Genomic DNA, 14,371 nt, shown 5'->3' with positions numbered 1-14,371 from the left:
TAGTAAAGTTTTTTTAAAAATCCATAGTTCAGTCAGTGACTGGGGAGAAGCAGAATTTGGAAGACAGGATTTATAATGGGGGATGGTCTAAAAAAGAAGACGTCTGGCTATTCTGCTGTGTGAGTCCATTGAGATTATTCTCTGTTCTCTTGTCCTCACCTTGCTTTTTCAGCATTTCCTGTTGCTCTTTGACACCTCAGGAAATATTTGAGGGAGGGCAGTAAATGAAAGTCAGTAAGCCACAGGCCCAAGTCCCTATCCTGTGAGCATCCCTCAGTGACGAGTCTTGGTTTTAGCTATGGAGCTGTGTTTGCCAGCCCTCCCCTCCCTTCTAGCTGATGGATGCTTGCTTTCCCACAGAGGCTCACCGCCTACCTACACAGCAAGAATTCCCCTCCGTATGTCATCAACTTGGACCCTGCAGTCCATGAGCTCCCTTTCCCAGCAAATATTGGTGAGCAAATATTTTCCAGGAAATGTTAATAAGAATGGATGTTGAAGACATTTGTTTGTACAGATTGTATAACTGGCTGTCAACATTCAAGTTGTTTTATTCAGCTGTTGAGAGGACATTGGAAGAACATTGTTATGCCTGTTCAATAAAAAATTAAAAAGAATATCAGGATTGGTTGTAATGGGATCAAACAAGGAACATCATAATTTTACTAATATATGTTTTAATTGGGATTGGTGATCTGGTGGTATGAAGGGAAACCTAGGTAACCCACCACTGCCTTACAGTATCATCTCACTACATCTAACATCAGAGAGATGAGAATAAAGGGGTTTCTGAATTCTGAACCAGTGTGACAGTAGTTCAAGTATTGTACTTGGATCTGGGAGAGTTGGGTTCAAAACCCCACTCTGCTCATGGAAGCCCTCTGGATGACAAACTTAGGAGAAATTGAAAGTCTGGGTAAATCCAGCTGCACTTTCCGTGTGTGCCTTTTGTTGCTTGCTAGCATCTTCAGGACATTTGTCGGTGGTCAGGAAATGTGTGTTTACATGTAAGTTGAGTTGACATGAAGACTGCCAGGCAGGTTTTGGGGGTGAAAGTGCTGCTGCAACATGGAATGTCAAACAGTGGTGGGAGAATGAGCAAAATGGCAAGCTGGGAAGAGGAGGGATGGTTTTGTCATTCAGGAATGCAGAGGGAGCCAGAGAGTGAAATGTTGCCCTTAAAGGAGGGTTCTTTTGCAATAAGTGAGCCATAGGTACATCTTTTGGGCGGTCCTGAGTGGGGCTATTCTGTGATGTTCATAAAGAAGGCTGTATTAGTTTCCAAAACTGCCTGATCAGAAAAGATTTCTATAATTTGTCTTTCCGGTTTTTCCCCCATAGATATTCGAGACACTGTGAAGTACAAAGAAGTCATGAAGCAGTATCCTTGCCTTAACAGGCTGATCTCTAGGACCACAGGAACCACCATCTGGGTGGGGCCGGAGGGGTGGGATGACTGTTATGATCCAGCTAGGCTTGATGGAATTGGCTTTGGAGTACAGCAAGCTAAATTAATTTGGCTCAGATTATCCCATCACTTTACAGTAGTGGGGGGGGGGGAAGTTGCATGTTTGCTTGGCAATTCCTAATAATAAACTTGGGCCTGCTGGTACCTAGATGATATCTATTTGGAAGCCAGGATATTGTCAGGCAATCATTCAAAATGGAGACTTGCAGTCAGGGTGTTTGATCCGGGGCCTGGTAACTTTAGCCTACTTTGCTGAGGAAAGGAGGCCAAAGCAAGACCGGAGACAGATTGTGTGCATGGTTTTCTGACTTGTAGGATTTTCCTGCTTGCCACAATTCTGCCTGGTACCTCCTCCCCAGCCCAGAGTGTTCCTGAGTTTTCTGGCCTTCCAGCCCATTCTTGGGACCTGCTTTGGCTTTCTCTGGCTGGAGGAGGGGAGCTGGGTGGGTCGTACAGTGCAGTGGCTTGAGAAGGTTTGCTTGCTTATTTATTTAGGAACAAATAGTGCTATCTCTCCAGAAACTTCCCCAAGACAGCTTACAAAATATTTTTTTAATGATAAGCCTGTGGGTATGATATGCGTGGTCTGTCATGTTGCCCAGAGTCATTTTTATGCATAAAGTTATGACTCATTACCAATCCCTATAAATTAATTGTATGTGGCAGTTCATTAAAAAAAACTCCTGAGATTAGGCTGGTGGGGCTTCTAAAAGATTTCTGATTGGATGTTTGGAACCCCAAGGCTTAAGACACCTGGATATTTTAGGTGGGCATGTTCTGCTTTAGAAAGAAACAGCAGCTAGATTTTGTTAGCCTTCAACTTCCTGTCTCTTAGAAGAAGTCTGGCTGAATCAAAATGGATGATGCTTTTGAGCCTCTGTCTAGTCCCCAAATGTTTGAAGTGAATTTCCCTGAACATGCTGCAGATACGGATTGGGTCCAAACGGGGGCATTGTGACATCCCTCAATCTTTTCGCTACAAGATTTGATCAGGTATGTTGGGTCTTTTATTCAGATGCTGATTTTACAATACGGTCAGTGTATTTATAGTGGCTTAATATTCTATCCTGGTTGATCAGCCACAAACCACTGATGGGCCTTTAACATTGTGGGCCAGTTCATTGCTAAGGCTAACAACAGCTTAAATTGTAAATAGATTAAGGTGACCAGATTCTAACATTGTTAAAGCTGGACACCATTGACCGGGGGGGTTCTTGATTAAAAATTTGGTCTATATGGAGCAATAGAAAGTTTCATAGAATGCATAGAACGCAAAAATAGTATTGTAATATATATTTTTAAATTTCAACATAAGTACAATTTGCCAGCAACCCTCAGATGTCCCTCCAAAAGTGGGACAATCTGGTCACCTTAAAATAGAGCATTCAAAGTGGGTTGAAATAAATACTACCTGACATTGTGAAAATTACTGCTGTTCAAACTCCAGCTGTATTGTTTTATTCTGGTTGTTACGGATTTTTATTCTGTTTCCTCCTACACTTGTGTGTGTCAAGCCCCTTTGATGGTAATTTGTGGAGGAGCAGTTAAGAAATAAATTAAGATTATGCATAAATACCAGGCCTCTCTTGATTGATTCTTCTTTTTCTAACCAGGTGATGAAATTTATTGAAAAGCGACAGAATGCATCTCAGTGAGTAAATAAGAGACTCTTGCATGCTGTTGGTGGATGGGAAATGCTAAAGCAGGGAGGGGGGGGGGATGCAGGCCTATCAAAAACAGAGCTACCTCAAATGGAGGAACTTGTGTTATCCCTTTCAGTCTTGGGGGTCTTACCCTACTGATGGGGCATGGGGGAAAAACAATCTATCTGAGGGAGATTCCGAAGGGACCGCCAATTTCTCCTCATTCTATCTCTCTCAGGTCAGTTTCGAACAGGAAGAGACAGGGAGATTATTGTTCTTGATTTTCCACAGCAGGCTTTTTATTAGATAGTCTTTTGGCTGCTGCTAAGTAGCTGGTGCATCCCCTGGATCAGGGGTAGTCAACCTGTGGTCCTTCAGATGTTCATGGACTACAATTCCCACGAGCCCCTGCCAGCGTTTGCTGGCAGGGGCTCATGGGAATTGTAGTCCATGAACATCTGGAGGACCACAGGTTGACTACCCCTGCCCTAGATGCTTGTGCATCCAGGAAGAAATCACAATAACATGTGCTCTAGGCTGGCTTTAGAATTTTGTTGTTTTTTTTTTTAGTTTTTATTTCTTAGGATTTTTCTTTTGTGTTACTTAGCTGATAGCTTTGTTTTCAGTCCATCTTCTATATCTCAAGGATATTTTTTCCTTGCTCAGAAGGAGCTCTCAACAAATAAAAGGTAGGGCGGTGGATCCCTGTTCTACAGGTAGTGGCTGTGCATGTTTATACCACCCCTCCCAGTGCTAATCGTTTATTATTCCTGTTGGATAGGATAACCAATTCTTTTTCTTGCAGGTATGTCCTGATCGACACACCTGGACAGATTGAAGTGTTCACCTGGTCAGCCTCAGGCACCATCATCACAGAAGCCCTGGTTAGTATATGAAATGGCGTTTGAATTGGGAGAGAAAAGGTGTGGGGAAGACGTGTAGATCTGCCTAAATTATTGTATGTGTGCCCCATTTAGGCATCATTGTTCCCATGCCTGGTGGTTTATGTGATGGACACCTCTCGCAGCACCAGTCCTGTTACTTTCATGTCCAACATGCTGTATGCTTGCAGGTAAGAGGCCTGTCTGGTCGACTGGCTTGTCTAAGAGAGGAAAGGGAAGGGCCAGCTACAGTGTCCAGCCTGCTTGGACACTTCTAAAAGGTATCTGTTCATTCTCTGACCCTCCTTCTGCTGCTAAATGCTCATTGGGCTCTGTAGCTGTTGTGCCATGGTCATGCTTGGGTGGTGACGGTCAATCCAGCATTGGCGCTTGTGATACGAGGCATTTTCCTCAGGTACTAGAATGCATCTGCCATTTGGGGGATTCTCTCTTATTCCTCTTTAGAGAAGAGAGAGAAGAGCTAGTTTTTTGCACCCCACTTTTCACTACCCCAAGCTAGTGACTTCCTCTCCCCACAATAGACACCCTGCGTGGTAGGTGAGGCCGAGAGAGCTCTGAGAGGCTCAAAGCCACCCAGCTGGCTGCATGGGGAGGAGGAATGGGGAATCAAACCCGGCTCTCCAGATCAGAGGCTGCTGATCTTAACCAACCAACCAAGCTGGCTCTCTTTTAGACTGCCTGGTCTTAACCAGTAGTTGCAACCAGCATGCCAAGAGCGGAAGGTCAGTTTGGTGGACTCGAGTCTCCATGGTCCTCTCTAAGGTATCCTGGTAAAAAGGGAATGATACAGAAATTCCTTATGGTGTCAGCAGCGTTATTTACCCCTGAGTCCCTGGCGATCTTTGTCCCAGCAAATTATTCCGTTTATTTATTTAAAACCTTTCTGTGCTGTCTTTACAACCAACTCAGGTTTCCCAAGGTGGTGAATATTAAAATAATGAAATCAGTGCTTAAAATATACACAGGGAGGAGGAGGAGGAAAAGGGCCAATGAGGGGGTGGCCGCACAAAGGAAAGACATCGCCCCCTATTAGAGGAAGACCAGGATAGAGGGAGACAGACAAATCTCCCTGAGGGAGCTCCAAAGCTTTGGCACCATGACCGAGGAGGTCCTTCCTTGGATGGCCCTTCATCCAGCCCCAAATGGCAGGAGCACCTGAAGCAAGGCTGGGCAGATTCATATGGGAGTGGGTAGTGCTTCAGGTATGCTGGCCTAAGGCTTTTGACAGTTGACGCCAACCCCTTGAATTGGTCCCAGAAGCAAGTTGGGAACAAGCATAGATGGAACAAGGCCGAAATGATGTGGTCAAGAATTATACATAATTATTATGGATTTCATGCCAGTGGGTGTCGTGATGGCCACAAGAACCTCCAGTGGCAGTCAGCTGCTGAATACCAGAGTCTAGGTGGGAGCCTCTGGGGGGTGGGGGATTGACCTCTGGCTCAGTATGAAATTGGTTGCTGGACTAAGTGGATCATTTGTCTGATCCAGCAGAGCACCTCTTTCATTGCTCTTCAGATATTGGTGGTTGGTAATTGGCTCCTGGTTTTTCCTGCCAGGCCCAGGCAGAGCGCTTGCAGTGAGACAAGCTCTGCTTACTCAGCTGCCTTTGGCCTGCTGAGCCCATGGCTGTGTGTCTTAAAACAACTTTCTGGCTCTCTTGTGCTGGAAATTCATACCTAGAAGCAGAGCCTGACTTTGCCTAAGATTTTCTCCAATTTCATGACCAATGCCTGTTCTTTTCAGCATCCTGTACAAAACCAAGCTCCCATTTATTGTGGCCATGAACAAGGTGAGTGAAATGGTCTTTGTGGTCTTTGGCCTTTCCACATCCACAGTGTTTGTCTCCCACGCAGCTTCTCATCTGTCTCATTTATTCCTCTCCTCTGTGTCTTCCCACATCCCTGGTGGTGGTGGTGTCATTTGTATGATCTGCCATAGACTGGGACATACCTGTTTGTGAGTCCTTGCTCACTAGTTCTGTACCCAATTGGCTTATTTCCCTGCTGGCTGAGGGGAGGCGAGATCTAGGTCAGTTTCCAGAAGCACAAGTTGTGCCGGCAGTCCCCTTTGAGTTGCTCAGGCTAGATGCTTAAGGACCTGTACATGTTCCACAAGGGGTCATGGGTTCCTAGTATATGCTTCAGATCAATGTGACTTCTGCTCTATCCCAGGCTCCAGGGATTTCATTTGTAATCTGTATTGTTTTGCTTTTATGCGAAACACCCTGAGCCTTCGGAGAGGGCGGTAGATAAATAAATAAATCCAGAGTGGCATGGCTTACCTCAGTCTGTCAAGTTGCCAGGGAATTTGCACTCTTTGGTTCCACGTGGCCAGGGTTCTCAGGATGAGGGACTGCTGTGTCCTGAGTGGGTAGATGGACCTAGAGGCAGGTATTCCAAACAGGCTGTGCCTGCTGTGGGTTGTCTCCATTGACTTGGTTCACTTACATGCCTTCAGCAGGGGAGAGGCGGTTAACATTTTGTGGCTTCCTTGTACAGTGGTTATGTCCCAAAGCAGGATGGAATTAGCAGCTTTCAATTATTTAGTTTTCCTGCACCACCGCTGCAGAGAATAACCCATCAACGAGTCCCTGTCTGACTTGAAAGCAACAGTGATGCGGGCTCCACCAGTCCTAGTCCAGGTGTTGGTAGTTCAGGTTGTGCTTGTTCAGGATAATGCTGTAGCTGAACTGCTAGGGTAGGACAAGCTTCCCAAGCAAGGTTAAGGGCGCACTCCTGTTTTCTTCTTTGATCAGACGGACATCATTGACCATAGCTTCGCGGTGGAATGGATGCAGGACTTTGAAGTCTTCCAAGATGCTCTCAGCCAAGAAGCAAGCTACGCCAGTAATTTGACCCGCTCCATGAGCCTGGTGCTGGATGAGTTCTATAGTTCACTTAAGGTGGGTGCTGGGTAGCTCTTCCTCTCTGGGCTTTTTACTTATTGGTTTTTGAATGGAAATCTCAAAGCCAAAGGAAGAACTTCAGTTGCCATGTGTGCATGAATTTGACACATGAATACTGAAAGAGGAACCTTAACGAGAACCAGCATGGCATATTGGTTAAGAGTGGTGGACTATACTCTGGAAAACCAAGTTTGATTCCCCACTCCCCCTCCACGTGCAGCCAGCTGGGTGACTGTGGGCTAGTCATAGTTCTCTTAGAGCTGTTTTTGCAGAGCAGTCCTGTTGGAGCTCTCTCAGCCCCACCGCCCTCACTGGGTGTCTGTTGTGGGGAAGGGAGGATGCTTGTCAGCCGCTTTGGGACTCCTTTGGGTAATGAAAAGCAGGGTATAAAAAACCATCTCTTTTCTTTTCCTCTACCTGAAATGTTTAGCAAGCAGTACTGTCCGCTCTGTCAAGGAAATTTTCCACTGTTGCTTTGCACCGTGACAGTAGTTCTCTAGAGTGACTCTGAATGATTTTGAACTAGGTGATTATGTGAAAGCTTGAGTTTTCTGGCAGAGAGACTCTTGGCCTTCAAAGCAGGCAGCTTCAGTTCCAATCTTCCTCACATGGGTGACCTTGGACATCTCACTTTCAGTTATGGTTCCCCATCAAGAAAATGAAATTGCTCTCCTTTTTCACTTGGAAAGTCCTAAGACTTCCTGCTCTGATCCATTCTGACTATACAATTGTGTGTGTTCCGCTTTCCATGTAATCTTTCTTCTGTTAAACTTTGTACTGGGAGGGGGAAATAATGTTTTGGAAGGGGGGAGAGTGGGGAAGTGAGGAAAGGAAGTTGTGTCAGTATCCTGTATAAAAGGCGAGTCTTTTGCCACCTTTAAATGAAATCGAATGATATGAAATTGCCATTTTATCGGGGAGTGGGTGGAGTTGCTGTGAAGTGATGTTGCGCTGGAAGCACTTGGTGAGTCATAAACACATCAGCAGCACAGCAGAATGTGGGACTTCCAAGAGCAGCCTTTGTGACTCTGCTCCCAGTTCTCACCCTAACATCAACTCTCAGAAATATCTTTTCTAGGTGGTTGGTGTTTCTGCTGTCCAGGGAACTGGGATGGAAGAATTTTTTGAACAAGTCTCCAGTGCGGTTGAGGAATATGAAAGGTGAGCTGGACTCGCTTGAATTGGGAGAATTCCCAGAGGGTCAGAAAGAGACAGTGGTTTGCCTGCTGCTAAAAAAAAGACATAAAACTATCAACCCCTTTCGCACCTAGCATTCCTGGGAAAGATGGTTGAAAAGGCTGTTGCGGACCAAATATCAGCATTCCTGGAAGAAGCTTCAGTTCTAGACCAGGTTTCCGGAATGGCCATGTGGTAGAGACAGTGCTAGTTGCCCTCATGGATGACCTCCATCGCTAGCTGGACCAAGGCATGTTGGCGCTGCTTGCATTATTAGACCTGTCAGCAGCGTTCAACACAGTCGACCATGAGTTTTTAGCTCAGTGCCTCACCGATGCCGGAATTCGGTGGCTGATCTCCTTTCTCTGGGGTCACTAGGAGAGAGATCTTCAAGCCGCCACCAATTCACATGCAGAGTCCCACAAGGAGTGGTCCACTCTCCAGTCCTATTTAACATATTAATGCTTCCTCTTGCCCAGCTGGTATGGGCGTTCAGACTGGGTTGTCACCAGTATGAGGGTGACACCCAACTCTTCCTCCTCATGGATGATTGCCCTGATTCTCCCCGAGAAACATTACCCAGCTGCCCGGAAGAGGTGACGAGGTGGCTCAAGCAGAGTCGTCTGAAGCTCAGCCTTTCAAGGACAGAAGTCCTGTGACTGGGCAGGAAGGATCCAAGCGAGGAAGTGCGTCTGCCCAACCTGGATGGTGTGCAGCTCTATCAGTGGCTCACTCCACCATTAACCTGGGCATGATGCATCCCTCTCTGCGGAGGCCCAGGTCACAAGAGTGGCATGGCTGGCCTTCTACCACCTTTGCCAAGCCAAACTATTAGCACCGTACTTGGCCCCGGTGCACCTAGCCACAGTGATCCACGTGATGGTCACCTCTAGGGTAGACCTCTGCTACTCACTCTATGTAGGCCTAGCCTGAACTCTGATCCAGAAACTAACTGGCCCAGAATGCAGTGGCCAGGGTCCTCACAACACCATGGAGGTCCCACATCTGGCCCTTCCTCCAACAACTGTGCTGGTTTAAGGCATATGGCCTTAAAGGTCTGGCCTTCTGAGCCCAGTGTACTTGGAGGATCGCCTTTCTGCCTATGCCCCTCAAAGAGCTCTGTGCTCCGGCACCTCCAACCGGCTAGTGATCCCCGGCCCCAACAAAGTCAGCTTGACCCAGGGCCTGGCCCCCGCTTGACGGAACGAGCTCCCAGAGGAGATCAGGGCCCTAACGGAACTAAAACAGTTCTGCAGGGCCTGCAAAAGGGAGCTCCTCCACTAGGCATTTGGTTGAGGCCGACCGAAACTAAATAACATCTGTTGGGCCCTGAATCTCCCTCCCTTGAACCCATGCGACAGATTGGTCCAACCATGGCCTTGCTAGATTGATCGCTATGCTAGAATGTTATTCTGTCTGTTTATTGTTATTATTACTGTTACCTTCCATTCATTATAATCAGTGAGTTTGATGTATTGTTCTGTTACATTCCATAGGAACCACCCTGACCCCTAGGGGAGGGCGGTATACAAACGTAATAAATAATCCGAGGATACTCTGAAGAAGAGCACTGCACAGGTGGCATTTCTGGTCCCCTGGGGGGGGGGGGGTCCTTGCATTTCAAGATGGCTGGAGCACAAGGCTGCCCAACCGGTTATGATTGAGAGGGGGTGATCCACCCAGTCGCTCTTTGGAGCTTAGTGATGACGTGGGAGATGGCATCTCATATGCCAATGGCTAAATGGTTGCCTCACAAGAGTCTCCTAGCTGTGCTTCCTGACTCTTGGGGACCCCGTCTGCTCGGCAGGGTGACAAGAACATGTGGCTTTTGGTAGGCTCAGGCTGTGCTCCGAACTCCTCATGCCCTTGCTATGCAGATGGGAGTGTGTGCAGGAAAGAAAACCTGCGGAGGATCTCAGATATTTAGTCCCCCGAGTGCTATTTGTACAACTAACTGCTCAGGGCGGTGCTGCCTGTGCCCACGTAGGAGCTCTCTTCCTGGTCTCCATTGCTTGTCTAATAGCTTGTGTCACCAGCCTGTGGAATCCATGAAGTAACATGTAGAACCCATTTCTCTTGTCTCCCCTCCCTCCAGGGAATACCGCCCCGAATATGAACGCCTAAGGAAAAAAATGGTAGGTGCTCAGCTTGGGTTGCCCCGTGCTCTGCTGGCTGTAGCAGTGCCAGCCTCTTGCTTGCCTTAATCTGTCTTTGGGTGCAAATGTCCAGCTCAGTTAATCAGCCAAGAGTGGGAGTGGGACAAGGCAAACCCCAAGAACACAGAGAGTGTGAGTGTGTTTGTGTGCATGTGCGCGTGCGTGTGCACGTGACTGCTGGGGGGTGGGATTCACAGGCCTCTGCAGCAAGTGGGAAAGATTACCAAAGATCAGTGGAAATCCTCTGTAGGATCCAGTCCTGTCCATTCAGAGTCAGACCTGCTCTCCCTCTCTCCCCACCGTTCGGCGTGACCCTCTGTCCCTTTGCTCTTTGGTCAGCCCACCCGTTCTGTCCAGGAAGCCTGGCAAGCCTTCACCGGGGAGTCATCCCTGAGGGGGATGTGAAGGACGTGGGAAGCCAGGAGAGCAGGAACAGCAGGGCCACTTTGCGTACCTGAATTTGAACTGTGACCAGTGGCAGCTGGCTTAGCTGCAGAAACCGAAATGCCCAGGGAGAAATGGCCCCTGTGAAGCGCATTCAGCTCTGAACGTTTTGAGCCAGTTGAGGTGCTCTTGGGTGCTTTAGGATGCTTTGGGCTGATCCTGCGTGGAGCAGGGGGTTGGACTGGATGGCCTATATGGCCCCTTCCAACTCTGTGATTCTGTGATACTCTTGCAGAACAAAAGACACACGCCCCACCCTGATGCAATGCATCCTTATCCCCGTCCTGCCCTCATTTGGAAAGGCCTTCCCCTGTTTTACTGCTGCCTGTAAGGTAACTGCCCTTTAGTCAGCGGCACTCCCTCTCTGCAGCTGTTACCTCAGAGGCCAGGAGGAAAGAGCCTTCGGCGTCCCTCCCTTGACATGCCCTGGCTTTCTGGCTCAGCTGGGGCTGGGGCTGCCTTGGCAGATCTTTGTCCCCATTTATTTATTTGTTTGTTTGTTTGTTTATTTATTTATTTATCTTCTAACATATCCCACCCCTCCCCTGCATCTCAGGGCAGCTAACAACGATGAGTAAAATTCAATATAGATAACAATAAAAAATAATCAATAAAAGGCCCACATCCAGTCGCTGGCATTGATCCCAAGTGTGGGTTCATCCAGCTGTCCCAGGAGCAATGACCAACGCTCTGGCAGAGTGATAAGACAGTGCTGGGGGCTGGACATGCTCCTTGCCTCTCAAGAACATGGCCAAGAGCTCCCGGGCGCCCGGGCCATCTCGCTCCTCAGTGGCTTGGCTCCCTCTTGACCGAAAAGTCTTGTTATGCTAGACCTGCAGGTGAACCCGGGCTGTTGTGCTAATGGGAGCGGCCTTGTCTGGGTTGCAGGAGAAAGCTGAGAGCCAGCGCCAACGCGAACAGCTGGACCATCTGCAGCAGGACATGGGCCCCGTCCCCGAGGAGAACAGCCCAGCAGGCTCAGGTACAAAGCAGCCGAGGCCACGGGCCTGAAGGCATCTTTGTCCACGCTTCCCTCAGTCATCGGAGCCAGGCAGAAGGTGACGGGCTGGTTCTGGGGTGCGTGCCCATTGAGGCCGATGGTGCAGCAAGTACATGGGAGGGCTTCGGCCTGTGTCGTCTGCCCACCCGCCCTGCTCTGCTGCACACAGTCCCCTTCCAGTTCCTTGTGGCACAGCAAGCTCAGGAAGGCAGCCAAGGTGGCATGTGGAGGTGGGCTTCTTTCCAGCCTGTCCATGCTACATCTGCAGGAGAAGGCAGCAGTTGTTGCAGTCTTTAGTTCCCCACCAGACCTTGCCTGTTTCAGTCCTCAGTGTGTCCAAGGACAACCCCCCCACCTTTCCATTATTTCCAGTTCCTTTCCATTCTTTCCTTTGAGATGGTTTCCCAAGTAGTCCATCCATCCATCCTTTTTTTTTCCCTCCTTGGGCCAGCGGCCGCTCAGCTTAGGCTGCAGGGAGCAAATGCAAGAGGCGTGCTGAAAGGGTGTGTGTGTGTGGGGGGGGGGGGTGGTGGAGGAACTGAGCCCTACAGGGCCAGGTGAGCAACAGCTTCCTCAATTCTCCCAGGTTCTACAGCTGAGGCTGCATCAGGCCCTTCAGCACTGATCCTGACACGAGGAAACTTAGAGGAGGAGGACGAGGCCCTGGACAGCGATACAGATGACGTTGACCATCAAGGTGAGGAAGTCTTGGTAGCATAGGTTCATCTGGTGGCTGAGGGCCTCTGGTGAGGCTGGAGGGAACCCCATCATGGCTCTCCCCTCATTGTTTTTGGGCAACTGCATATCTCTCCAGAGCAACCTCCAGGGATCATTCTCTTTGGAGTGGACCAGAGAGGATGAGGGGGATTCAAAAAGGCAGGGTGGTACATATGTTGGCCACAGACTATTTATACTATAGCTCATTATGAGTAGTTTGCAGCTGTGTGTAGATCACAGTAGTATCTGCAGCCTACTAAGCATCCTGGATGGATGGAGTCACTGAAGCAGTCGGTGCGAACTAAAATGGACTCTGGGGAATGGTAGAGGACAGGAAGGCCTGGAGGATCATTGTCCATGGGGTCGCAATGGGTCGGACACGACTTCGCACCTAACAACAACAAAAGCATCCTGTTTTTGTCTTAATTTTTGATCCTGAGTGGAGTGGCCTTTCCAGAAAGGAGTGGCTCCGTTATATGTGCTTAGGCTACACTTTAATGAACTGCTCTCCTGCATCGCAGCCTGCAGGCCATGGGAACACAGCCATTCTCACACTGGCTTGCGTTCAGAAGGGGGTTCCTCCCTATTGGGGTGGGAGGGGCACCGACCTCTTGACCATCTTCTCCCTCCCAAAAGGTGGACAGACACAGTAGCCTGCTGTGGATTTCTGGACGGCATCTTTTCCCTTGATCTGCTCCTGCCTTTACACTCGCCATCGGGAATCGGGGCAGAAGGGATGTCTTTCCAACTCCTCTAGGGCAGTGGTCCCCAACCACCGGGCTGCGGCCCGGTGCCAGGCCGTGGCTCCCTCTCCCCGCCCCACCCCCCGCAGTGAGAAATTTCCCAGGCTGCAAGCAAATCGGCCGCCAAAGCGGGCTATTAGCTTGTGGCCCAGCAAGCTTCTTTTTGCGGGAGGGGGGGGAGAGGGAAGTGCCGGCACAACCGTGCATGCGTGGACCTGCCATGCACGCGCAGTTGCACCATGCGCAGCCGCAAACACGCATGCGCGGACCTGCGCATGCACGACACCCGGATCGCCCTCCCCCTCCACTGGTCCCCAGCTTAAAAAATGTTGCGGACCACTCCTCTAGGGCATTTTCTCCCCTAAAGCTATTGGTGGGATCCACTCAGTAAGGGTCTCTGCTTCGTTCTGAAGAAATGCATGCACACACACACAAGCGTATTCCCAGCATTAACTGTTGCTGGCCTTAAAGGTGCCACCGGATTCAAACTGTTCTGTTGCTTCAGACCCACAGGGCTCCACCCACCTGAATCTGCTTCCTTTTGTTTCAGTGACAGAGGAAAGCCACGAAGAACCAGCCTTTAGAAACTTCCTGCAGGAGGCCAAGCAGCGCTACCCAGCCAGAAGCAGCCACTAGGGGAAGAGGAGGCCAGAATGGGATGGATTCAAGAACAGAAGGATGCTGGGAAGCAAAATCGGCGGGATTCCCTCTGCCCAGAGCACAGGCGGCATTGGCCTCGAGGACAAATCTCTGCCAGCCACACGGGCTGAGTTCGAAACACTTCTCTTTAGAGAAGGAGCTGAGCTGAGACTTGGGCATCCAGCACAATTCCCTCTCCGCAGCCCTTGGCAGATGTGTGCAGTTGGTTTTCAGCTTTTGAGAGGGGAGACAAAACAGCCTGGAGAAACCACCTTATTCTGCCAGGTTCTCAGGCAGCTTTGCCGCTGGAGCCCAGGCAGGGTTTCAACAAGGATTTGGGAATGGGGTGTGCGTGCCTCTCCCCCACACGTGACTCGAATCCCGTGCATAATGATTTTGGTTTTTCTTATGTAACTTATTATAAAATGTATATTTTCCCATTAAGCACTGGGGGTTGGCTGGCTGTTCCTTTGAACTGGGTGGATGGGGAATCAGACAGCCCCGTATCTCCCTGTTGCAACAGAAGCGACTGCCCCAAATCACAGGTTAGCACAAGAAGGGCCATGGTTTTGGTT

At 49.2% G+C, this 14,371-nt stretch overlaps 1 protein-coding gene across 3 annotated transcripts in view; it reads left to right on the top strand.

Moving 5' to 3' along the window:
- Nucleotides 1-14,240, top strand: part of GPN1 (GPN-loop GTPase 1) — a 31,491-nt gene extending 17,251 nt beyond the window's left edge. For 2 of the 3 annotated variants that reach the window (XM_077329707.1, XM_077329699.1), the window contains exons 2-14: nucleotides 361-454; nucleotides 1,342-1,381; nucleotides 2,395-2,461; nucleotides 3,082-3,119; nucleotides 3,917-3,995; nucleotides 4,089-4,183; nucleotides 5,760-5,805; nucleotides 6,772-6,918; nucleotides 8,000-8,082; nucleotides 10,193-10,232; nucleotides 11,586-11,679; nucleotides 12,284-12,394; nucleotides 13,708-14,240. In XM_077329707.1, coding sequence (XP_077185822.1) covers nucleotides 361-454; nucleotides 1,342-1,381; nucleotides 2,395-2,461; nucleotides 3,082-3,119; nucleotides 3,917-3,995; nucleotides 4,089-4,183; nucleotides 5,760-5,805; nucleotides 6,772-6,918; nucleotides 8,000-8,082; nucleotides 10,193-10,232; nucleotides 11,586-11,679; nucleotides 12,284-12,394; nucleotides 13,708-13,793 — 1,020 coding nt within the window. In that variant the 3' untranslated portion in view covers nucleotides 13,794-14,240. The remainder of the gene's footprint in view (nucleotides 1-360; nucleotides 455-1,341; nucleotides 1,382-2,394; nucleotides 2,462-3,081; nucleotides 3,120-3,916; nucleotides 3,996-4,088; nucleotides 4,184-5,759; nucleotides 5,806-6,771; nucleotides 6,919-7,999; nucleotides 8,083-10,192; nucleotides 10,233-11,585; nucleotides 11,680-12,283; nucleotides 12,395-13,707) is intronic. The other variant, XM_077329715.1, reaches the window with a different exon arrangement.
- Nucleotides 14,241-14,371: the final 131 nt, after the last annotated feature.

Source organism: Paroedura picta, chromosome 1 (assembly GCF_049243985.1).
Source record: "Paroedura picta isolate Pp20150507F chromosome 1, Ppicta_v3.0, whole genome shotgun sequence".
Lineage (NCBI taxonomy): Eukaryota > Metazoa > Chordata > Lepidosauria > Squamata > Gekkonidae > Paroedura > Paroedura picta.
The sequence above is the reverse complement of the archived record's forward strand: the minus strand, read 5'-3'. Positions and strand labels throughout refer to the sequence as shown.